Source organism: Rhea pennata, chromosome 26, assembly GCF_028389875.1.
Source record: "Rhea pennata isolate bPtePen1 chromosome 26, bPtePen1.pri, whole genome shotgun sequence".
Taxonomy (NCBI): domain Eukaryota; kingdom Metazoa; phylum Chordata; class Aves; order Rheiformes; family Rheidae; genus Rhea; species Rhea pennata.
In genome coordinates, this window is record NC_084688.1 from 3625552 (window position 1) to 3650413 (window position 24862).

General features: G+C 44.3%; 2 protein-coding genes across 7 annotated transcripts in view; both read right to left on the reverse strand.

The window, feature by feature from the left end:
* Positions 1-524, reverse strand: part of KANSL1 (KAT8 regulatory NSL complex subunit 1) — a 104368-nt gene extending 103844 nt beyond the window's left edge. The window contains exon 1 of the mRNA XM_062595455.1: positions 383-524. The gene's annotated coding sequence lies outside the window, so the exon portion shown is untranslated. The remainder of the gene's footprint in view (positions 1-382) is intronic.
* Positions 525-8311: 7787 nt separating this feature from the next.
* CDC27 (cell division cycle 27) overlaps positions 8312-24862 on the reverse strand; it is a 31822-nt gene continuing 15271 nt past the window's right edge. The window contains exons 9-20 of one of the 6 annotated variants that reach the window (XR_009960799.1): positions 21643-21758; positions 21064-21163; positions 20217-20424; positions 19203-19375; positions 17616-17768; positions 16097-16305; positions 15292-15409; positions 14407-14535; positions 12846-12920; positions 12496-12676; positions 10829-11304; positions 8312-9529 (exon numbers count right to left, since the gene is read on the reverse strand). Coding sequence is in view for 4 of the 6 variants with exons in the window: in XM_062595463.1 (XP_062451447.1) it covers positions 11222-11304; positions 12496-12676; positions 12846-12920; positions 14407-14535; positions 15292-15409; positions 16097-16305; positions 17616-17768; positions 19203-19375; positions 20217-20424; positions 21064-21163; positions 21643-21758 (1545 nt within the window). In the remaining 2 variants the exon portion in view is untranslated. Of the gene's footprint in view, positions 9530-9872; positions 11305-12495; positions 12677-12845; positions 12921-14406; positions 14536-15291; positions 15410-16096; positions 16306-17615; positions 17769-19202; positions 19376-20216; positions 20425-21063; positions 21164-21642; positions 21759-24862 lie in introns of those variants that run through there. The other 5 variants (XR_009960798.1, XM_062595464.1, XM_062595463.1 and 2 more) reach the window with 5 other exon arrangements.

The following is a 24862-nucleotide window of genomic DNA, read 5'->3' on the forward strand; positions in this document are numbered from 1 at the left end:
ATTCTTTTTCAGGGCAAGCCATACTTTTACATCTAGATGCTGTACGTAAGGAGAGGTAATACCAGGAAATACATATGTATACTGCCAAGAGGAGGTTGCACATCTTCTCACTACATATGGGCATCGGAACCATTTTTGAGAGGAACACTCTGTATAGACGGAACGAGTCCACCTTTTCAGCTGTATTCCTGAGCCTCCATTTTAAAGTTAAACATTTGCCAAGAAACTAGTGCATGGGACCACACTCCTCTTGTATCATCAGAAACTAAAATAAAGCCTGCAGATACAATTCAGCATCTCCAACTCGGGTAGTTTTGCAGTTGGCAAATTTCTAAGATTCTGACTTACAACAGAAGACCAAAGAACAGGCAGGAGATCTTACCTTGCTGGACATCTTGGTAAAATCCATCCCCACCGACAGCAGTTCAGAAAGGACACCCAGCAGGGCAGGGAGGGACTTCAAATCCTTCCAGCCCCGACGAATTCCTGGTAGGTCTACAAGTTCTTGATTTATTTATCTGAAGAAGTGTAAAAACCAGGATCTGTAAAAAAAAAGGGGGGGGGGGAGCGTAATTAGAGGAAGCGAACGGAGATGGCCAGCACGACGGCACGCGACCCAGCGCGGCCCGCACGCCGACTTGACTTTCTTCCCGTCGTTTGCTCGACGTGCGGGGCGGGGGAGGCCGGAGCGGCGGCCGCGCCCCCGGGCCGCCCCGAGGGCAGCGCCGGGCCGCCCCCCCCGCCGGCAGCCGCGTCCCTCCGGACGGCGAGGCCGTGGGGGGGGGGGATAGGGCCTGTCCCTGTCCCCCCCCCCCCCCAGCAGTGGGGACAGAGCTCCCAGATCCTTCTAGAAGCCCCCCGGGCCGGGGATCCGCCGGGGCTCCGGTTTCCTTCGGAAACTGTTGGGCTAAAATGGAGGCTGGGGGGGGGGGGGGGGGGGTGCTCCCCCGCCCCGCCCGGCTCCTCGCAGCCGGCCCGCACCCGCCGCGGCCCCGCGACGGCGGCGGGGCGGCCCGGGCAGCGCGGCGGGGCGGAGCGGAGCGGAGCCGCCCCCGGGGCGCCCCGCGCCCGCCCGGGCCCTCCGGCCGCCCCCCCCCCCCCCCCCCCAACGTGCCCCGGCTCCCAACTCACTCGGCGGCCGCACCGGCCGCCCCCTCACCCCCCCCCCCCCCCCGGCGCTGCCGCCGCCTCGGCCCGGCGCCGCCGCCGCCCCCACCCCGCGCCCCCGCGGCCAAGTTGCGGGACGGCGGCGGCGGCGGCGGGGGGGGGGGGGGGGGGGGGGAAGGGGCCGCACTACTTGGCCTGGCGCTGCCCGCGGGCGCGAGCACGGGAGGGGGCGGCGGAGGCACCGCCACCCCCCCCCCCCGCCAGCAGCGGGGGCGCGCCCGGTGGCGGAGCCGCCCCGCGCCCCGCGCGCGCCGCCCCCCCCCCCCGCCCCGGGCACCGGCCGCGGCGGCTCCCACATCCCAGCACCTACCTGCACAGCTCAACCAGCCTTGAAGCGGGCACCTTCCGCCCTCCTCCCCTCCCATTGGCTGCGCGCGGCGCATGGGCCCGCCTGGTTGGCCGCCGCCCCGTCACTCAGCGCCGGGGGGCGGGGCGGGCGGTGATTGATGCTGGTGCTCGCCTCGTCCCTGCCTCTCGCCTGTGTTTCCCGGGGGGGGGGGCGGGGGGCACCGGGCCGCCCCCCCCCCCACACACGCACCGGGCCGGACCCCCCCCCCTCTACCGCCCCCCCCCTCCCGGCGGCGCGGCCCCGGTGCCGGCCCCGGCGGCGCGGGGCGCCCTGTTGCTCTCGGCATCAGCCGCTGCCCGGGGGGGCGCGGAGCCGGGCGCCCCCTCTGCTCTCCCCCCCCCCCCCCCCGGCCCCCCGGCCCGGGACGGAGGGGGACGACGGTGGCGGCCGCCGCGCAGCCCGTCGCCGCCGCCCGGGCCTCCGCTCCGGCACCGCCTGTCAGCGGCTGCCCCGGGCAGGGCCCGGCCGAGGCGCGGGCTGCGGCGGGCGGGCCGGGCCGGGCCGGGCCGGGCCGCGCCTCACGGGGCCGGGGCCGGGGCCGCCGCAGCCCCGGCCGGGAGGCCGCGGGCGCTGGGCCGCCGTGCCGGGGGCAGGCCGGGGTGCTGCGGTCGCCGGGCAGGGCCGCGGCGGCCTCGCTCCGGCCGGGGGACGCCGGTGGCAGGGGGCTCGTGCCCCACGGGTGACACAGGCCTCGCACCCACGGGTGACACAGGCCTCGTGCCCCGGGGGTGACACCAGGGTCCCCTCCCGTAGGTCCCGCAGGCGACGCAGGACACGCGGCCGGGGAGGGATGGAGATGAGGGAGGTGAAGCAGCGGAGGAAGAGCTGAGCGTGCGAGGAGGGGACAGAGCATGGAGAGGAAAGCCTGGGAGAAAGCACGACGGCAGCGCGCAGCATGAGGCTGCTGGCGAGCGCGCTGCCTGCAGGAGGGGAGGAAATAGCCGTTCCTAGCGTTTGTAGGGAGTTTTAGCTCCCTGGATTGCCAGCGGAGCTGAGCCGCACGCACGCAGAAAGCAAAGGGTCCCGGGGTGGGAGGTGCAGGGAGAGGACCCAGGGGACAAATGCCGTCATCTTCACGCAAGATCTTCACGCTGGAAGGAGCTGCTTGGCTGCAATACGCTGCCAACACCTTCTGTACGTAGTTCTCTGACCTCAGCTAAAATGACTCTGAAACTTTCCTGCTCTTCTTTCTCCTTCAGCAAACGGTCTGAAACCCGGAGGCTGTCCCAAACAGTCGTGCTTGGCAAGAGGGAAGCCCAGAGTGGGGAGGTGCAAGCCTGCAGCAGATCTGGTCCAGGAAGAGACCAGGTACCCTGAGCAGAGCGCTCACTGCTCTGTCTTTGGCCACATCTGTGCTCAGTAATGCGTGTGCCGTGGCTGTTGAGTGAAGTAAGTTATAGCTTCAATACTGCAGCAGACTAAAGTGACCTCAAGGCTTCTCCATGGAGTTTATCATGACCCACTAACTTGCCCAAACGCTGCAACGTGTCTGGTAAACTCTAGTGTCATCCTGCATCTTAAAACTTCACATCTTTTTCTCCTAGACAAGGTAAAGCCTTCCACTGTTTTCTTCTTATTCTGCCTTCTCACTTGAGTAGACATAATAGATGCTGTGGTGCAGTTTATCCAGTTGTTGCCACTAGTTTACTTTTAGCTTTTGTCCATTTGATGGCCTGGTTTTAATTCAAATAAAGGCAAGAATCCATGTCCAACAGGCCAAAGACAAGACAAGCTCCTTTGATCTGGAGTTTCCTATTGCAGCAATTCTAACATGTTAGTTGTGTCCTAAAGAGAGAATAGCGTAAATGCTTGCAACTTTTAAGAGATCCTTATGTCTCAAGCAATTTGTTAGGAGACAAAAGCCAACATTTTTACATGAGAACTACCAGAATACAAATAAGAAAGTAACTGCATTTATTTCAGGCAGATAGCAGTGAGGTTCCGCAGTCTTTGGTGTTCTTTGTACACTAATTGCCAAATTAGTGTATGATCCTGTATGATGTTTGAGGAAGTCAACAGGGAAGCTTAAAGCAATACTAGTAACATAGTTAGCGCTCTAGATTTCTAAGCCATCCAGAAACTACTCAGTTGACCATATGATCCTTCTGTGTGACAAGAATCAGTTATTCCCATTTGGGAAAACTGAGGCACAGAGAGGATGTTTAAGATGCTCCAAATATGTTAACAGTAGAGTCAACATGATGCACAACATCCTGGTTCTCAATGCCATAGTTCCACCCCAGGATTTGTCATCATAAAATACCTCAAACGTCCGAGAAAGGGTGAGTTCTGCTGGGTATTCAAAGGAGGAAAGTCCCAGTTCTAGCTCTGCAGGCAAGCAGCAGAGCTGTGGGGGGCACTTCCTGATCCATTTTAATCATGACTTCCCCTTCACCTCGAAGTCCAGGTAGTTCCAGCCACCAGGTGATGCTGATGGAGAGAGAGACACTGTCACAACCAAGTGGTTGCATGGGAGTAGCTGAACATTTGTAATACATCTAGTATATGGAAGTAGGAGACCTCCTTCTGTGTCAGAGGATTACCATGCATGCATTATTAAATGGAGGTAGTCTTTTGCTGTTGAACAGATATTTTAAGGACCAAAACGATAGTTGAATTTCAGAGGAAACTTCAAGTAAGACGATTTATATGCTGGGTACGCTCCTAGTTTTTAAAGATTAGATTCGAACTTTTTTAAGTGTATCTAATAACAAAAACCAGCAATGGAGTTGAAGCTGGATTTCAGAAGATCTGCAGTCCCTCCTTCTGGAACCTCTGCTGGGGGAACCCTCTGATATCCACAGCAGTAACCAGTCGAAGGAGATGCTCCTCTGGGGGGCTGTTGTGCAAATGACTGAAAATAACTTGTCAGCTTTTTCTGAAGAAATAGCCTACAGGCATTACCATCCTGCAGCAGCTCAGCTTTTAGGTCCTACACATCTTCTCCAAAAAACACAACTAAGCTGATCGATCGGGCACAGGTTTATGCCGAGGACTAGATACCGTGCAACCAAATCTCCTCCAGCGGTAGAGGTTGTTCTCTGTGGAAAGGCAGCTCCTCCGGTGGGGAAACGTCCCGACCCGGCGCCCGGGCGTCAGGTTTGCTCCGCCGCCCGCGAGAGGAGGTACACGGCTCCTGCATCAGGAACGGAGAGTCTGTCCAGTTCCTGCAGCCTGCTCCGAGTATATAACGGCAAATGCTGTTGTGATTGCCTGCGAAAGACCATGACTGCTGCTCCGGGGAAGATGTGGCATGAACCTCTGGCCCTGCTAAATTTAGCAGCAAAAGTCCTCCATATTTAAATGAAAGTTCATCGACTTCTGACGCAGCACGGCCACCTTCACCATCTTGTGCGCAAACACCTTCCTCTGCTTCACCCGCCCCGGGAAAGGCAGTTTCCCCCCGGTGTTTGCGATCAGGCTGCTTTTCCCTGGTTACCACCCGTGCCTCGAGGGAGCCGTGCTCAGCACGGCACTGCCCGCGAGGAAGCTGACTGCGTAGCCAAGAGCATTCAAAAACAAGTGTTTTCTCAAAAAAAAAAAAAAAAAAAAAAAAAAAAAAAAACCCAAAGCAGCAGATGTGCTTCTCCCGTAGCTCAGCCAGTTGGGGAAGCGGAGTCAGGACTTCGGTAAGGTACGGTGCTAAATCCGCCCGGGGACGCGTGAGAGCAGGTGAGCGGCAGGGTGCAGCGGCTCCATCTCCCCGTCTGGCCAAGTGGCCTTTCCGCGCGTCCCGGCGGCGGAGCGCTCCCGGGCCCGGGGGCACGGGCAGAGGTCTGTGCCCCCCGCCGCCGTGCACGCACACGCGCGCATGTGCGTGTGTGTATGTGTGTCTTGGGGGGCGGGATCGGCTGGGCCCCCCCCCCACAGACCTGCCCTGCGCTCCCTGTTCTGGGCACGCCGTGCTCGGCTCCTCGGAGCTGGACGCAGGCTCTCCGATGGTCTGGTCGTCCCATCCCGTGTCATTCCTTGGCCATGTGGGAATTACGCCCTTTCCCCGCTGCAGCCGACCCCTCCGGTTTCCCTTGGTGCTTTTCTGCCCGTGCTCCACGCTGCTCGAAAGGGGCTGCGGGCGGGAAGGGGCCTCGTGCTGGCCGCGGGAGCCGAGGGGCAGCGCAGGCAACCGGGGCCGGTGGCTATTCCGAACCTGCAGGACGTCTTCTCCGAGAGCTGCTTTTGCCGTAAAACCTCAGATGAAAGCGTAGGGAAAAGAGAGGCAACGTAAAAGTTTCACCCGACACTTTCATACCCCGTGGCACAAGAGGGATCTTGTCATTTCAAGGGATGATAATTCTCAACGGATGTTAAGATAACACTTCCCCCCCCCCCAATTAGCGAGCCCCACCTGGCATTGCACGCATCGTTTATCGCGCAGGTTTACAGGGACCTGCCGGCCTGGCACTGCCTCCCCGGGTATGTTGCTGCGAGGAACGGAGGAGCTTGTGCTGGGATCCTCATAGCCGAGACCCCGAACGCAACAGCCACCTACCTGCCCCAGGTTTGTTTCTCGTGTGCCTCAGAGGAAACAGAGAAATGCAGGTAGAAGCTAAAAGAAGAAGGGGGCGGGTTAGGTGTCTTTGGGTCACCAAGTACATCGGAGCACGAGTCGCACACGTCATCCTGGTCCTTCCCTCTGCCCCCCATGTCCTGTTCGTCTCGCTTCTCTGTTGTGGTGGCCACAGGGGCTCCTCAGTCTCGCTCCTCTTTACCCTTCAGGTTTCCACCTACCACAGGTGTTTCTGGTTCCAGCGTTCTCCGTTATTGCTTTGCTCCACCTTGGAAACCTAGTTCTCCAGCGCTACGTGCGGCCACATCACGCAGTTCCTTTCAAACTGCCGTAGCTCCGTTTTAGAAAAAGAATTGGCACCTTCCGCAACCGGATCCCCGCTCCTCTGCTAGGCCTCGCTCGCCTCAGTCCACTAACTCGGACAGACGGACAGAAAGCGGGAAGGTGATGCAGTAGCAAAGTTTCCGACGAAAAAAATGTAATGAAGTGTAACGTACCACCGAGAAGCTGCCTGTATGCTTTCATAAAAAGCGGGTGCCAAAAATACGAGTGAATAGGAAATCTTAAGATATTAACAAGTGCTAATGTGCACTGCATTTCTTTGGTTCAGACACGGAGTGAAGCACTGCAGCTTACGAGTCAAGCTGCATTAATACTTTGCTTTTCTCTGGAGGTGTCTAAGCTCAGCCTACCACTAACACGGTTTTGTTTCGCCACTAGGAAGCACGCAAACTAAGTCGCCCCTATCTGAGCCAACACAGAAAATCTACAGCCTAGCTACAGGAAGAATAACTCGGCTCTCGCCGCTTGTACATAAAGCGGGGGGAATTCTGCTACAGGAGCAGTAAATCTAACCGCGTGAATACATTCATACGTGCAACTATAAAAATCCACCATGGGAAGAAACACAGAAACTAAAAAAGGGAGAGGGGAAACTAGAGGTAAGAAGGATAAATTCAGCGTAGCTTTTACAGCCAAAACTGACTCTCAAGAAATTACTTTTTATGCTAATGTAATGGTCTAAAGCAAGCACTAAAAATTTAACTCAAGCTTACTACATGTGCAGCAAGAATTACTACGCAGCTGTAAGCCTCAGTATGTGACATGCACACCAGTGAATTAATCTTCCTGGCAAGCTTTTCCCTGAAATGATTAGACATTGCCATACTTTGAGATGTTCATCGATAAGCAGGCAACAGGTTGCAGTCGCAGACAATTTATTACATAATTAAAAATCTGTGCCTTATCTGGGAGCTTACTGAATCGCCCATCAAGGTACAGGACATCATTTGATAGCAAACAGAAAACATTTCTGGAAACTTTGATGCCCGTCCCTAAAATCAGGGGTAAGGTTTGGTGGAAGGACAGAGATACTGAGTAATATACTGAACAGCATTTATTCAGAGATACTGAATAAATAGTTTTCTTTGGGCCAATTCTATAGCAGAACTCAAAATCCAAGACAATTTCCCAGCCCCTTCAGTACCCCCCCCCCTTTTTTTTTTTTTTTTTTAAGTCCCATTTCCAACCTCATTGTACTTTAGTCATGGCTAACCAAACCGTGCAGGAAGGCAGAGTGGTTGGCACAGAGAACAAGATCCCACATCCTACCGACAGCTCTCCAGCACAGAAGCATTTTCTTTTCAGAAGTGCTAAAAGATGTAGCCCCGCACAGGTTCAGTGAAGGACAGGTAGCAGCTCTCACTGGAGAAGATGAGGTTAAATTAGATCCCCTCAGAGCTCTCAGAAGTTTGAGTGCGTTTTCACCGTTGTCTAGAGGAGCACTGCTGTGCAGCAGAGGTGAAGCTTCCTTCTGTCTTGATCAAAGCACAGGCCTGGTAAAAGGACAGTGGGATACGCTACTGCATGGCTAAAAGCCTCCTAAGAACCCATTTTTTGCCGCTTGGTTACTAATAACAATTCAAGTTTAATTGTCCCAGCTAAAAAACATGACTTTAAGTGTATACTTCACTTGTAATTTCCTTTAACTAAAAGGAATAAACTGCTGTCAAAGGAATTCATGTCAAGAGATTCTATGAAGACGGTGCTACCCGTGAATCCGTATTACAGGCTTCCAGCTAAGTGGGCTGCAAGGATGAGCCCAAGAGCAGCCGCTAGTGCAGGACAGAAGACGGACCCCGCACACCCAGAGGCTGCGTCCTTACTCCTCCCTCCAGCTCGGCTGTGCGCAGTCACTGCACGGTGCCACGGTGCTTCCTTCCAAGCCCCGCGTGATTCATCCCTCTCCTTAAGGATGAATTCCAATGCTAGACCAAATGACCTGGTTATAAGCCTGCTTTTAAAAGTAGTTTATTTGGATTTTCCACATCCTTTAATGAATTGCAAATATATTAACAGAAAAGACTTTTTTTTCTAAGACTGTACAATTTTTGAAATAAAAAGTCAGAAAAAGCAAAAAAAAAGACAACATTGTTTCAATGCAAATAGTACACACCACACCCACACTTCGCATTTTTCCGTATTTTTGTTGTAATAAAATGACAGTTCCCTAATTCTTTTCAGCAAACACACTTGCTCTAACCTGGCTGTCAGAGTGCCTTTATGCTTGCCCTTCTCCTCACCCCTCTTCAAAGAGAGCAAAATTTTATTAATATTGATTTGGGGTATCTGTTTCAAAGGTAAAATAGCAGCATGGTCTAAGTATTACTTGAAATTACTGGAAAAATTCTTAAGGTACAATTTTTGAGTATTAAATCTTCAGGGTAACATGAGTATCCTTCTAAAATCCCATCTGAATAAAGAGCTCTTTCCAGGCTATTAGAAAAATTATGCCACAATGGTTCACAACTTTCAAAGAACAAAATAAAAGGGAAAAAACCCCACCTAGTTTCCTAGATCTCTGGTCCCCAGTTAAACAAACAGTGTTTGTTTTGAAAAGAGTCATGAGAGTAGCATCTGCTCTTTTTAAAACTGAAAAGAAAAAAAGGGGGGCAATTTTGGGGACTAGAAGTGCTCAGTGTTATCTCTACATACAATGACAACCCCCCGCTGGCTCCAAATGAGAGTTTTCTAGCTCCCAGGTAGATGGAAACGACCCCCCCACCACCACCCTTTTTTTTTTTTTTTTTTCTTATAAAACCTAAGTGTTGGGAACAAAAAGGCAGCCAATTAACACGTTAATTAGTGGCATTCACAGTAAATGCTGCCTCTAGACCTTAGGTGCTTCTTAGTAACTCATCCTTGAGGAGACCTTAGTGGGAGGAACGCAGGTGGAAGCTGGACGCATATGCTGAGGCTGGATGGGAAAATAAGGTAACTACAAATACGGGTAACTCACAGGCACTACGTATGGACTTCGTTACAGATGCAGTTGAGCTCTCGGGAAACAGGAACCCTGGCAGTCTCTTCAGGGAGGACTCAAGAAAAAGAATCACCCCAGCCCATCCATCACCACAACAAGCCTTGCAAGATTCAGTACACTCGGGTCAGCTGAAACACTCCATGATTTTCCAGGCAATTCATCCACCTTCCAGACACAGGCTGATCTGAAGCATATGGCAGAGGCACAAAGTTCCTTTATATATTATCATTCCTTGGATTTTTAGATTTTTCACACTATTAGGAGAGTTTAAGCCTATTTTTCATTGCTTATCCTCCTGCTTCAAAAAAAAAAAAAGAAAGATATTCTTGCACAGCACTTGTGGATTATTTTTCATGAGAAAGAGGTGTCCACGCAGTTCACAGCCAGAGAGGTGGTGTGACAGAAGACACAGACAAGGACACAATTTTTTTAAAAAAAGAAAAAAAAAAAGAAGTCCTAAAGGTAACTAGAGGACCCCCTAAAAAACAATATACATAAAAAAATTAAGACTGATCACAACAAATATGTTGCTATGAAATTTATATCATTCCCAATTTATTATGCATAAATTGCTCTTTAAAACTGCTTATATCATACACTTTCTTTATCATCACTGCATAAAGGGCACCAGTCATTGCTGCAGAATGCTACAGAGAGAGATCATGTTGGACTCCTTAACACCGTGTAGCTTTCTTCTCACAGAAACCGCTTCTGTGGAGAGGAAAAGGGTATAAAATTCCTGGAGTGAGAACGTACTCTGAGAATCTTAAAAGAACAGCTAAGAAAGAGGAGAGGGGGGAAAAAAAAAAGGAGCACAAGAGAGAAGGGTAATTGCACATGTTTGCATCCTGCTCAGACCACGCTTTACAAAACAGTTTTAAAAAGGATACTATCTTAGACAAAATATTTGATGAATTTGACTGTAAGGTTCTGATTGTATTAAGGCTTCCATGGTCTTCCAAGTTTGTTTAACTAGAAACACGCAATCATTGTGGATTAAAGATTTGATGTTTCCACATTACCGTTCTATCTACATTTTTCCTCTTGATTTTCCCTTTAACTTTTATTCTTAGAATGAGAACAAATCAAGGGGTATATGAAAAACAAAGCAACATGTTGCTGACTTTTGTTTGAAGTACAAAGTAAACACTGACATTTTAGAAACTAGGTGAATAAATTAATTCTTGGTTAGAACATGGAAAGCATTCTGTGAAAGCTGTGATTCTGCAATGCGATTCTCCCGCTACGTTTACACTCCTGCAAGTTTGCCCTCTAAGTAGGGACACTGGATATTTCATATAGTCTGACACACTCCCAGTGCTGAGCATGTGCATTATATTTGTTCACTTGAAGACACTGCAGCTTTAAGGTCATTTACATTCCCTGGCATTTAAGTTACACTACAATACGCAAAAGTCTTTAACAGCCTGCATTTGTCAACACTGTCCTTGAACTCAGAAATGAAGTTGAGCACTCTGCTTACCAAGAAAGAACCAAACTAAGACATATTTCTTGAAAAAGAACAAGACATTGCTTCATTAGCACTATCCCCACATCTACTGGCTCCATTACAGCAAACCACAAGTCTTTCTTCCATGATATTCTTCCAGCAAAGGGGAGTCCAAAAATAGCATTTCCTCCTCAGTCATTTTCATAAGTGTGTAAGAGCCAACTGGTCAGACTCAGTAGCAGCTGAATATTGCTCTGCCATTAATTCTGCGTACAGTTTCAGTCTGAGTGGTGTACTCATGGTGTCAGTGGAGAATAACACTGGCTCAGTGCTGGCTCAGTGATGTGAAGACCCAGGATGCAAAGGAAAGGGAGAACACAACAGTACCAAGTCACACCCTCAAGCCCAGATACTGGCTTCTGGAGGTTAAAATTCATCACTTTCAACTGCATGGAGCTGTGTGTCATCTGCATCTGTCATGCTGCTCTCTTGGGATTCGTCTGTGCCAACTTGTAAGAAAAAAAACACAACAAAAGAGTCAAACAGTGCTGGACAGCTTTGTTACAAAACTTCTTACACAACTCCCGCATAATAAGAATATTGTTTTATTTCAGTTCTGCTTATCAGACATATTAAAGTTTGTTTTGTTTTGTTTTGTTTCCCCCCCTCCTGCTCCTTTTACTGCTCAGTGGCTTAGGTCTTGTTCAGAGGCTCAAGTACTCTGTCTCCATCTTCTGGACAGAACCATGCTCATCCCCAGCAACCCACAGCATTCTAGATTAGTCCAACCAAATAGTGGGGAGAGAAAGTCTGATACTTTGGGTAATGCAATGCAGGCTCTATTTTCTAGTATTAAAAAGCACACCATAAACAGAACCAATAAAGTCAACATGATACACAGCAGCAAAATGTTTTCTTCAGGTGAAGATTTAACATTCTAGAAGTTAGTATACTTCTGCTAATTCTCCCCTCCCAAAGAAGAAAATGAAGTAGTTTTTCCCCCAGAAGCTTATTAAATTGCTTATTAGTGTTTATTTTCTATCACTATCTCTTTCTAGTTGGCTTCAAAGAGGTCAATATACACGTTTACCCAGGCTTCCAAAACTTAAACACGAAAAGTCAGAAAAAGAGGAGAAATCTTTGCTATTCCTTTTGTAGATTATTCCCAAGGAGTATATTTGGGAGTGTTTATTTACTCCTATTTCAAATGAAGTTGCTTCTGTGACTTTCTTTGAAAGCTACTTTTGATGTTTAGCAGACCACTGAGTATTTTTGGCCAACGCTGTTTAACTTCTGACAAAGACTCTAAAACCAATTTAATTTTACACAATTCGGTTTACTTGAATGATTTGATGCTTTTGTGGTAGAGTATTTGGGGCTCTACGAACATTTTAGTCTCATAAAAAGCCATTAACCAACCATATTTTGTGTGATTAACCACGGTTTGTGCAAATTTACAGTATTAATTGATAAATTTCTGTCCCATCCCTTAAAGATTTAGTCCCTGCAGATGTAACATTTACAGATGCTAAAGAAATCTCACAATCTATTTCATGCTTACTGCAAGAGGATCTAACTTCTGAATACAGAACCTCTGGAGATCTTACTTGCTGAGCAGGCAGGTTGGTAGTACACGTGAGCACTAGCTGACACGTAAGAGGAAACATCTCCTTGAATGACCAGGAGGTGAAAATACCAACCTGATTCGTACGGATAACATTCACTGATTTGCTCTTCTTGAGTTATTGGTTCCTCATCATCTGGAAGGTAACGTTTATCAATGGCCTCTTTGATCTGGTTGTTGGCTCCTTTGGGATCTAAGTCCATTGCCCATGAGAAATTCATTAGGGCCAAATGAGTTTGACCCAGTTTTTTATAAACCTAAAATAAAAGCATAAAATGCTATACTTGTATGAAGTTGCTACTTGAAAGTTCAGGCAACAAACATACCAAGCCACAATTGGTTAGGTAGCCTTAGATTAGGCCTACATTTCTGCAAAGGGGAACAAGGGGCTTATGATCCCAATTAAGTTTCCAAGAATTTACCTACCTTTCCTATTAAAAAGTAAACAAGAGACTCTTTGGGAACAATCTGTTTCAGTTCTTCAAGTTCTTGTAAAGCAGACTGAAAAGGAAGAAAAAAAGTTAGCAAATATAAGCTAGCAGCCTGCAACTAGCTACGGCATCCTTAAACTATGATTTACTGATAATGTGACAAACAAAAGACCTGACATTTCCATATAGTATACTCTATTAAGAGCAACCGTACAATCTCATAACAAGTATCTAAACTTCCTTTTACAGTAGTTTCTTTTTTAAAGACTAATAGCCTATTTTAACCCATTTTTTATTGAAACAGAGCAAGTACACTTGGCTTTGGTCTCCTACAAAAACATTAAAGACATCCGACACACAAAATGCCGCTCCCCTCCCACAAGACAGCGTACAGTAAGGTATAAGACGCAAGAAGTTGACAATGTGTTTACAGGGACCACTGCGCTTCTGAAAAGGTAAGAATACTGATTAGTTTTGCCTGGACATGCTGCTGTCAAGCCTATGCTTTTGATAGGTTCTGGATACTTACCTGTGGACTTTTATAAGTAGTTTCCATGTATATTTTAGGCATTTAAAGCCTAAAAGATTTAGTGAAACCTGTCATCACCCCAGCCCATCTCTGGCAAGAGCATGGGGAGTGTCAGTATTACAGAATGGAAGTTAAACAGACACTGAGGACTGTTGCAAAGACTCAAGTATAAGAAATAAGAGTCAGATTTCAGTAAGTTTTATTTTGTCTTTTAAGAAAGGAATTAGGTATGATAAAGAACAAATTTTCTTTTCTTGCTCTTTTATTTAATCTTTTGTCTATCTTCTACTTTTCATTTTTAGAAACAATCTACAAATAGATACTTCATTAAGTCCTCAGCCTTACTACAGCTTATATTTAATTGGTTTAGTTATGATTTTTCAAAACAAGTCCTAAATAAAGTTTCTCCTTTACATGTATATGCACTTTTTTGAAGCAAGTTTTCAAAAGCCACACTGTGGCTTGCATTCCGTGGCCAAGACAAACAGGGTAGAGGACAAGAGTCACTGGGAAGAGACTGTGAGAAAGATCTCCATTTTTTCTAAACAGGATACAAGTCAAGGACTGTTCAAAAATTGTTCACCTTTCCCTTATTTACAAGATAATACAGCCTTTGAAATAGCAGGTTTTTATTGGTGTAATTGCTTAATAGGGCAGTTCACTGAGCCAGTTTTAGTAATCTGGTATATCACATGTTCCATAGCCATACCTCAGTGACAGCTGTAACAATTTTCCACTCTTTCTTTTTCTAGGGTCAGTCAGATTAAAACAAAATAAAGTCACCTGAGACAACTGCCACCTGACAATCAAAAAAATTTAACATTGTTTCTTCCATGAAGAAGGTATTTGTCAGAGCAATGCTTTACATAATCTCTTTACAAGAGGTAGATGTCCTGGGCTCTTCCGCTCACGCTGCAAGCCCTGACAGTACCAACACTAACGCATTAGTGTTTAGCTACCAATGCATCCTCATTCAGTTACAGCATTTTAAAGATGAATTAGAGCTGTCCATGTACCAAAAACTTACCTTGTATTTTTCATTTGCAAATAATACAGAAGCTCTATGGAATTTGCATAGTGGGTTCTTAGGGTCAATGTTAATAGCTTTGTTTAGAGTATCCAAAGCCTTTTCAGATTTTTTCAGTGCATGCTGAACCTATTAGAGAGAGGACAATCTTAAAAGAGAAAATAACAATTGATCTGCCAGACAACTACAAATTCATTTGGCTACATTTACTGATAATCTGTTCCTTTGAAAGCAGTATTTCTCTAATTCCAGAACAAGCCTTAAGAAAGCAAGTTTTCTTACAAAGAAGAGAGTTTGCCCCTTGCCTGCTTCCTTTCTGCCCCCTCAACACTCTCCATCCAACGGATGACAGAAATCCGTTAATTCCTGGTCAAAAGTTAACTCAACTACCCCTGTAGAATCTGACAGGCTTTGCTGCCATGCAACAGGCAAATGAATGCCAGCAGGTAGCTATCCACCACACTTGCAACCTTACGTCACTATCATTAACATTTGAGAACTGCACCACAACTTCATAAGCCAGCACTCCCTAGAGCATTGCTACTGTTATCCTAAGTCCTGCAGGGGCAGATGGATAAATGACCAACTTTTCAGATAGCTGCATAAGTTCAATTGAACTGACGCTGGTTGAAGTAACTGTCACTACAACTTGATGGAATACAACTTCATTGGCAACTAAAAGTAATTTAGGGGAAGAGGGTGTTTCTCTTCCTATACATTAATCCCGTGGTTATTCATTCATATTGGAGAATCTTAAGCGCTATTGGTACTTTGAATTTGTTATTAGAAAAAAAAAAGTTCACAATATGACTTTTCCATTGCAAACACAAAGTACAGAAGCAGATTAAAACATAACAAGCATAGAATTAAGCACAATCTACTTACTACTCCAATGTGACACAATAAGACTGAGCTCTGAGGATTGATATCAAGTGCTTTCTGGAAATGCATTTCTGCTAGACTGAATTTTTCCTGTTTGTAATAAATCATACCCAACCCATACCTGCAAGCACAAAAACAATTCTGTTAAATAAAACTGCTTCTAATCATCAACTAGCCTTTGTCAGTAAACATGACCTGACAAATGTTCTACAGACTCACCACTCAGTCAAGGGTATGAACTTTCTCTTATGAGAGAAAGCTATAACTAAAGTTATTTTTTGTTCAATTGCATAGTTTGAAGAACTAATATCTGATACACAGACAGAGTGGCTAAACAGCTACAAACAAAAGTAAAAGGCACATATAAACCTCTCTAAGTGATTTACACTAGCAGGTCCAACTTTTACAGCTTTTTCTGACAAAAAAAAATATCTAAAGCAGTACGATAAACATTATATCCTGAGGTATGAAAGAATACTTCTCTCTCATCTCACCATCTGGGAGGGAAAATTAAAGAACTAGATGCACTAAGAGTACTACATAAAAGAACAAAATCGCTGGAATAATGCAGCCACGAAGATCTGAGGAAAATCAGAAAAGCTCCACTTCCACCCCCCTCCGCCCCCCCCACTGTGGCAGTAAGTGATTCATAAACATGAGGCCCACATCTTCTGCAGGAAGAACTATGCTCTCTTCTTAGACAGAGGAGTGCTAGGGAAATGCTAGCAGTGGCAGCATCAGTAAGAGATTTCTCCAGAAGAACTTCTGCATCACATGCAATGGAAGAGGGATGAGGCAAAAAACTTACCATGCATTATAGTGTCTAGGGTTGACTCTGATTGCATTTCTAAAACAAGCTAATGCTTTGTCTAGTTCTTCTGTTAACACAAATTCATGCCCCAACAGGGTGTATGCATAAGCATAGTTTGGATCAACTTGAATGGCTCTCTGGAAGAACTTGATTGCAATGTCATGCTCTCGTTGCAAGCTGAAACAGTTTCCTGCAGCACACCATGCCTAGTAAAAACAGCAAAGTCACTACACAGTCCCTTTTTATAAGCTAACAGTGCCAGAGTTTGAACTGATCTTCCCTATATGGATTTACATAAGACTACATATCTGCTGTTGCTAGGATGAAACACCAACTATTTAAGCAGAGCACGAGAGACACAGACCTTTCTCCTAGATTAAAAAGAAAAATAAGGATAAAAATGTAGTTAGATCTTGCTCCTGTGAGGCAGGGAAGGCTGCACACACCTTATAACTAGATAAACTGAAACAGAGGTAAAGAATCCAAGGGCACCCCCACAAGCTCACACTAATTAAATACTTTAAACACAAGAAATAAACATCTTAAACCCTAGGAAAAATGAAGGGGTGGGGGCAGTACATTCTCCTTCACTCTCCAGCTACCTCCAATTGACAAGTTTGAAATTTGCAGCGTGACAATTATAGCAGCAACCTCCTCTCCCACCCGCTCAGCAACCAACATAAAGATTGTAAGGACATTGCAGCCTGTGGTCCCTCGCATTCCCAAATTGCCAGCATCATTGTCAGTCCCCACAACTGTTCTCCACTGCTCACATTAGCATCTGCATTCTTGTCTCCACACTATCTTGCTGCACATTACAGACCAGCTGCTTCAAAGGTTTGCTTCTTTTTGCTAGTAGACAAGCTAATAAGAAGAGAACAGGATTCTCTTCCAACAACAAACCCCACTAGAACCTAGCTTCCTCAACTAGGTTAAAGCAAACGTTTATAAAGAGACATATCTTTATTACTCATACCGCAGCACTCATTAAAAGACGCCTGACTTCGTATATCATTTCTTTGTACTGCCATACACCCTTTCGTTCAATGGCCTTTTTGAACACAATACTGCATGTTTTTATGTCAAAGAAATTTAGGCTATGTTTTGAGCGCCAGTGAATTAACTAAAGCAATTAAGAAGTGGTACAGAATTCCTTATCATGAGACGCCAGCAGTAGCAGAACAGGAAAAGATCTGCAGTTCTCAAATCAATTAGGTAACACCCCATGCAATAGGAGTGACTGACTGATCCTTGGCCTCCCTCGATGAATAGTGCCAATGCAAATTTAAATAACCATTAACATAAGAGGTTTCAACCTGTGCCAAGTAGCTTCTAAGAGGCCATTTCAGACCTCACCAGTACAACAAGCAATCCTGCCACCTCCCTTTCCAGTTTTACCGTGCAGTTCTCATGTGAGAACACTCTTGAACTAGATTGGAATTGAGTTTTGTTCTGAATCATTGATCTTGCCACGTACAGTTACTCTCTTCCCATTCAACATAACAGCATTTTATACCTCTGGTGAGTTTTTGTCCATGTCTGTCAAATCCTTTGATAGAACTGAAAGGGCAACATCCTTCTGCAGATGCCACAGCGTGGTGGAATAGATCTCCATGCCTTCTACTCTGTAGTTTTCAATCCTCCTTACTTCTGAGAATATCCTTTCAGCCTAAGAACAGAAAATCAGGGTTAAAAAAAAAAAAAATCAACTCACCAAAGCAGAACACATAGGTCAACACTGGAAGCACCATACATCCAAACTGAGCATTCTCTTTGCTTTGTAAATAAGTATACTAGGTAGAACTACTGTGGTCCTGTGGTATTTTCTTGAACTTCTTGTGGTATTTGCTATGAACTTCCTCTTCAAATGAAGGAGTGACTACCCCACATCTAGCTATGGCAGGCAGAAATCCAGCCAGCTTTCCCAACTGGTAGACTCAGATTACACCGTCTTTATTGCAGTGCACAAGCAAGGCAGAAAAAGCTATCAGCAAAAAATAAGAAAAACATTTAGCCTATGTGTACAGGCCAATTATGTTTATTAGCCATTCTAACAGACTTCAAGTATTGTATTCACATCGAGTGCTAAACCCCTCCAACACTGTAGCACATGTTAAGTAGAGAAAAAAGACATGAGAATCACAGTAGTGAACACTGACAGTGCAGAGATGAGAACAGGGGTATACACACATGACAGTGCACGGAATAGGGCTTCATTTTTATTAGAAACTAGCACACTTAAGAACAGTTGACTAATGAAGTACTTCTGATAGAGAAATCTATTTCACGAACTTGAGTTCCTTGTACAGGTTACAACACTCAAAGCAGCAAAGATGACTAGCTTTAGGAAGTTATTTGGGTCTGTAGCCTGTTTTCAAAAGAAACTACACACAAAAAAAAGCTAAATGAGGTAAGTGATGCTCCATTTCTGATCAGATTTTGTGCGCAACTTAAACACTCCTGAAACCTATCATATTTATCTCCTATTCATAGCAAGTAAAGAAATGTTTTAGAAACTTCTAAGGAAACCTGTCTGTAGAGAATGAGCACATCAGTCATCAGGACAACAGTAGTAAGAGTTAAACTGCTAGATACCCCTTAGCTGTTCAACTTTTGTTTGTGAACCACACAGACATCACCTCAGCTGTGCCAAAGCACTAATTTCTGAGGCTACAAAGGAAACTAGGTCATTGAAGTGATCTGCGTTAACTGAAAACAGTGGAAAGGAGTTAGGTTTTTTGTTTTAGAACCCAAATTGTTTCAGTGACTTAATTTGACATTGCAGTACAAACAGTTGCACAGCTGTGTGTGAAGAGGGAGAGCCAAGGGGGACAGCCCTGTGATTGCATGCAAGAGGAAACAAACATTAAAAAGATCTAACGCGTAAGATAGCCTCTTCAGGAAAGCAGAATGACTACCGATCCAGGTTCGAGATCTTAAATCCATTCCAGGCATAACTTTACTATTCAAACCAAATGCTTATGCAGCTATCTGTGAAAGCCACAAAAGCTCACAGTTGAGAAAGCCCACAGATTTTGTAAAAAGTTAAGCAAAATAAAATTGAAAAAAGTATAGAAACAAACAAACTACATATTGTTCCTACCTGCATATATTCTGCAAGTTCAAAGTAAGCTCTCCCAATTTGGCACAGTACCCAACCAGTGTTGTAGTGGTGAGATGGTAAATGGCTTAAAATATTTATCGCTTCTTTACAGTTGTATGAACACAAGGCTAAATAACCTTTCCCCATGTCACGAAGAAGGCTCATCAAACCTTCTAGGAAAAAAAAAAAGGCAGTAAGTAAAAATGGAAAAAGTATGCTGAGACTTATTACTTGAAACTGCTAATCCCAGCAGCTGTTCATTGCTGCTCTTGAATTCTCTTACGAGAAACATTCAAGGGGCTCCTAAGAACAGTTTATATACTCCTAATTTAGGCATAATGTTCTGAACATCAGCCGTTGTAATGGAAATTGCATACTGACTTTAAGCCATCAACAAAACACTCAAACAGGGAAACTCCAAAGTTCAGAGCAAGTAGCATTTTACATCTACAGCAATGATTCAAACATTTTGTTAGGTCTGAACAGAGTTTCCACACGTCTGGTATCCATGGAGATATCTTCTTGCTGCCTGGAAACTTTATCGAGTCAAAAGAAAGAAACTGGCAGTTTGTCTAGGATTTTCTGACAAACTAGATAAAGACTGTTTTTAGATAAATGGGATATAGGAAGGGAGAAAAAGACTATATAAACTCAATTTAGAGAGAGTAAGACTCAATTACATATAGCTCCTTTGACTTAGTTTCCAAGGATCTTGCCTAACAATATTTTAATATTAATCACTAAGAAGGACCACAGCCTGCAAGATATATCTGGTTACAAGTAGTAACTTCTTATTACTTCCTCCCCTGTTCACTGTAAGTGAACTGGAAGATACTTAATTCACCAAGCTTCGTAATTCTACAGAGGTGGTAGCTATGGGCTAACCAGAACAACAAAAAAGTAAGACTGGAGCAAACCAACATTTTTTTCATTAAATCTCAAAAATGTAGGTTTACATTTTTAGATTACGTAGCTTGCTTGACTCTACCACCTTTTGATAACATTCAAACAGACCTGCTGCTGCTTTCTGTAGCGTAAAAGCTTGAATCTGTGGAGTGACAGTAGAAATTTTCCCTTCTGAAATGATGGAAGACTCCAGTTTGGTAATTTCCAGACTGTCATTTATGTTTGGTTGAGTTATTCCTCCTTTATTTGTTTTACTTTTTGTTTTTCTGTTTGGAATCTTAGGTGGAAACTTCATTTTTAATTTTTTGCTATTTTCCTGAAAGCAAGAAGAATAAGTTACATATGTAAGAACTTTAAATTCTGATTACTAAACTTGCAAACGAATTGTGAAGTAACGTATGTATGTTTGCAGCTTTAACAAAAGCGCCCAACCACTTTACTAGGCATCTATATGCTTATGTTTAAAAGTAACTAAAAAGAACAGCTAAACCTTTAGCGTAAAGTGGCAAATGTTCACATCTCCTATGTATGGTCCATGAGTACTGCGTTTTGGTATTCTTTTCCATTTGAGTAACAGATAACTGAAATCAGTAAGTTGTTTTTGGAGAAAAGTCTGCCCCAAGTGATTTTTTTCAATAAATATACCTGGAAAACACAGTCCCTTTATCAAATGGGTTGACAGCTAGCAGAACCACTGCATTTGTCATCCTAGCACATATTTTTTGTTTAAGACACTTTTCTTCCTACTCTTTTAGTTGAGCACTCCTGAGAGCTGAAAAACAACATACCATGATGTCATGATATGTTATAATACAGGTATTTCAATCTCTGCTCATTATAGAGCCAGTTCTTAAGCTCTAGAATTGCTATGCATACAGAGAAGTTGTTATTAGTTAGTACAGTGGCATGGGTAAGAAAAAACCCACAAGTTCGCAAAATGCACGAAGTTTGTTACCTTTGTTGTAGAGCTATCACTAGTAAACAGGCGAGAGCTTCTCCGAGGCAGTGCATTTGGGGGAGCAGCAATTGTTGGGCTCAATACCTGAGGTGTTGTACTGAAAATAAGTGGCATATTAAAACTAAATTTCTCAGCTCCACCTTCAATAAAAATAGCTTTTACACTTGTTTTAAACAAAAATGCTCAAGCACTACAGTGCAGGTATTCCCATCTCAACAAGATGGGAAAAAATCTGCTGCATTAAGAATATGAGTAGAATTTTCTTTGAGTTCCTTTACCATTTACCGATGAAATGGTTTAACTGCAAAGGAGATTTAAAAATAAACCAACAACTGTGCACAAGGTTCCACCTTATCCATAGAGGTTTTTACAAAAAAAAGAAAACAAAAACAAAAAAAAAAAACCCAGAAAACAGCAACTCCCCAAAAATCTCCAAATCACCCTCACACACATCCACACTCCTCCCTAATCTGAAAAGGAATGCTGTAGAAACATTCAAAAAAGGATAAAAAAAGCCAAATTATTCAAAAAGAAAATGCAACAGGTAGTATACTAAGATAAGTATTTTTTTCCTACCTTGTCTGTGGGCCAGAGCTCTGCGTTTGTGCAACAAGGACTGGAGTGACTTCCCGGCTATTTCCGCTTTGTGAGAAGACAGATTTTGTTCCAGCTTGGCTTATCCTGGTGACAGCCTGTATAACACAAAGTTTCTACAGGTTTGTTATTACATCCCTAAGAAGTCTCAGTCTGTTATAATCTCTTAACCAAATCTCTTCTGCCTATCAAACACTACACAAAGAAGAAATAGAGATTATTTCAATACAAGATTTTTTTTTCCAGAATCATCCATCAAAAGTATTTCTCATTCTGCTTGTACAATATCCGTAACACCAAATTTATGAAAACTTCATGCTCATTATTTGGAAGGTAAAAAATCTCTCCATCTAGTGGTAAGAAGAAACTATATATTAAGTGTTTCTGCAAGAATAAAAGGAATTAGAAGATACTGGATTTAAAATTCCTTCTCTACTGGGAGAAAGTTGTACAAAGGAACAACCAGGGAAAAAGCATTTTTTGAATTGTTGTGTTACAACCATATCCAGAAGCTATTCACCATTAACACCTCACAAAAGTCCTTACAGTACAACTTCCGAAGCAGTCGCTGCCCTGAAGATTTCATGATAATTTCAACTGCTTGGTTAGCATAACTGTTCACAGTATAAATCAGTATTTCACAAGTCAAGTCATTACTGCATGAACCTTTGGAGAAGTACAGAAATAACCTTCATTACGAAGGGATCTGCATAATGCAGCATATTAAAGAGAACAGAGACCTACAGCCAAGTTAACACAGGACAGCAAATTCTGCATGTCAGTTGACCAGTAAGCATCCATAAGGGCTTTTTCTTTTTGGCCTACAAATGCAAGAAAGCACTGCTTAGGTTAATTGTGCTTTCTTTAGAAGTTACAAGCCACATTGTTCGTGAATTTTTTTTTGTCACAGGCTACAAGCATGTGATTTAGCACCGCAACATTGTCTTACGTTCTATCTTCTGTGAGTAAAAATGCACATTTTGATGTCTACCCTGGCTCCACTTTCGTGTAGAAACTTAGAGTTGTGATAACTTGACTGGGAATCCAAGTCCTACTGAACAAATTTGGATAAAAATTCAGAGTCTGGTGCATAGACCTCCTATAAAGGATTCAAAGGACAGGTTTTTTTCTTCATTTTAAAGAAAGCTTAAAACATCTTCTCTTGCTTCCACCAGGCACCATAACATTCAGCTTATGACGTCCATTTGGAAGAGTTCCCCGAGACACGAGAAACCCACAAGTGAGATGCATGACAACACAAGCAATACTAGTTTATGGATTATTTGACTGTCCTGCCCTTCTCTGTCAATTTATTTGGTATCGGAGGACATTTTAGGCAGCCAGCAAGCATGCCTGCCCACTCAGATAGGAAACCTTCGGATCCATCCTAACGTTTCATTCATTTATGTAAAGGTTTCCTAGGAAACTGCCCCCGTAAGTCATGCACGTTCTAGCCACAGCTACGCTAAACCTTCTCTAACTTGGTAATTTGAAGAGCAGAAACAAAATTGGCCAAGTAATTATTTACATTGGGCAGAGCATGGTGCAGAATTCTAAGCTATTTATTACAATGTGTTTAATAGTTTGCTTATGCAGCCATCTGGATACGGCTAGGTAGAACATATACGTGTGGATTAGTAAAATTTACCCTAGGTACTCTTGTGCCATACCTGGCAAAGCAACAGAAAAGCAGCAAGTATAACTTCATCTCTTGAAGTTCTTCATCTATCACGTGGCACACAGGTAAGACTAAAAAAATCTGACTAGAATATGCAGCAAAAGCAAGTGAGTACTACACTGGAAAGTTACGCTTTGCCATTTCATTTACAATTTTACACAGATTCTCAGTAATTAATACGCTGTCTGAAACATGCTATCCTTACAGCACGACAGCCAAAGCGTTACCTCAGAGAGCCTTTCTATCTGTGCACAATCAATCACAAGCCAGCACTTTTCAAGGATGTTGAGCAAAAATGGTTAGTCCTGAGCAACCAAATGTTGGGAGCTGGATCAGCCACACAATGCATGCTGCACTGTGCTAAAACAGTCCTCCAGAAGCCCCAACAGAGCAAAGGCAAAAAAGTCCATAAAGAAAAAAAAAGTAAAGGTGCTAGTAATGAGATGCCTGAAGACAGGATAGCTTAATGGCTTGTGCAACAAGATTCCAGAGTTCCCAGGCACAGGCTTGAGAAGACTCCCTCCCTTCCAAAAGAGTTGATGTTATCTGCCTGACAGCTTTTATTCTGGTAAAGGTTGAATTCCTCAAAAAGTAGAACTTTAATACTATTTAATCGTGTTGAGCTTTTAAAAGTCAGCTGCCTATAGAACACCAGCATCCCTTTGTGCAACTTCTGAAGTTACTAAAAATATATGGAAATATCCTCAGGTTTTTTTGTTTTTGCAAGGAACAAATGGTTCTTCAACTGTCATCAACATTCCATCTCTCATTATCACTATGACAACTATGGCAGTTGCTTACAAAGTAAAAAAAAAAAAAGCATTTTTTTTTTTAGTTTCTTCTAAACAAGGTTTAGCCAACTGAAACAGCACCATTGTATCAGTCAGCTCTCATGGATGACCAGTAATATTTTGATTACACTGGTCCACAAATCAGAATTTAAGAACTACACGCAAGAAGTTGAGTTTCCGCTCACTCTTGCTTCTAATATTGTTTAGAGTCATTCTTGAGAATATTAAAATAAAAAAAGAAAAGCCAGCTTCAAGTTCTGACTGCCTTCAGACTCCACCCTGCACACACAATAGTTGTGAAGGCTTTGTAATTTAAAGAGTCATAACTGCTAGTCCATTCTCTCTGATCGCAGATGGATAGAACTTATAGCACTTGCCTCAGGTTGCCTCTTACGCTCGCTTAGCGACTCCAATCAGGCAATCTGCACGCACCCGTGCACTGGAGAGGACAAAAAGTAGCTATGACTCCTCACTCTCACTTGCCACAGGAAAGTGGGAAGAATTAATATGTCCCCCTTCTGACTTCGAGAAGGACATACACCCTGCTCTAAAACCCACAATTAAAGTGCAAGATTGCAATGTTTGTGGGGGACATGCACGCTCTCATGCACCTCCTCCAAGAGGCAATGGATTAGGGGGAACACAATTAAGTACTAAACATCCACAATAGGCCAGCTGTACATAGAGAGACCAGGAAGGCCCGATCTCTTAGTAGAATATTTTACTCGGGGCT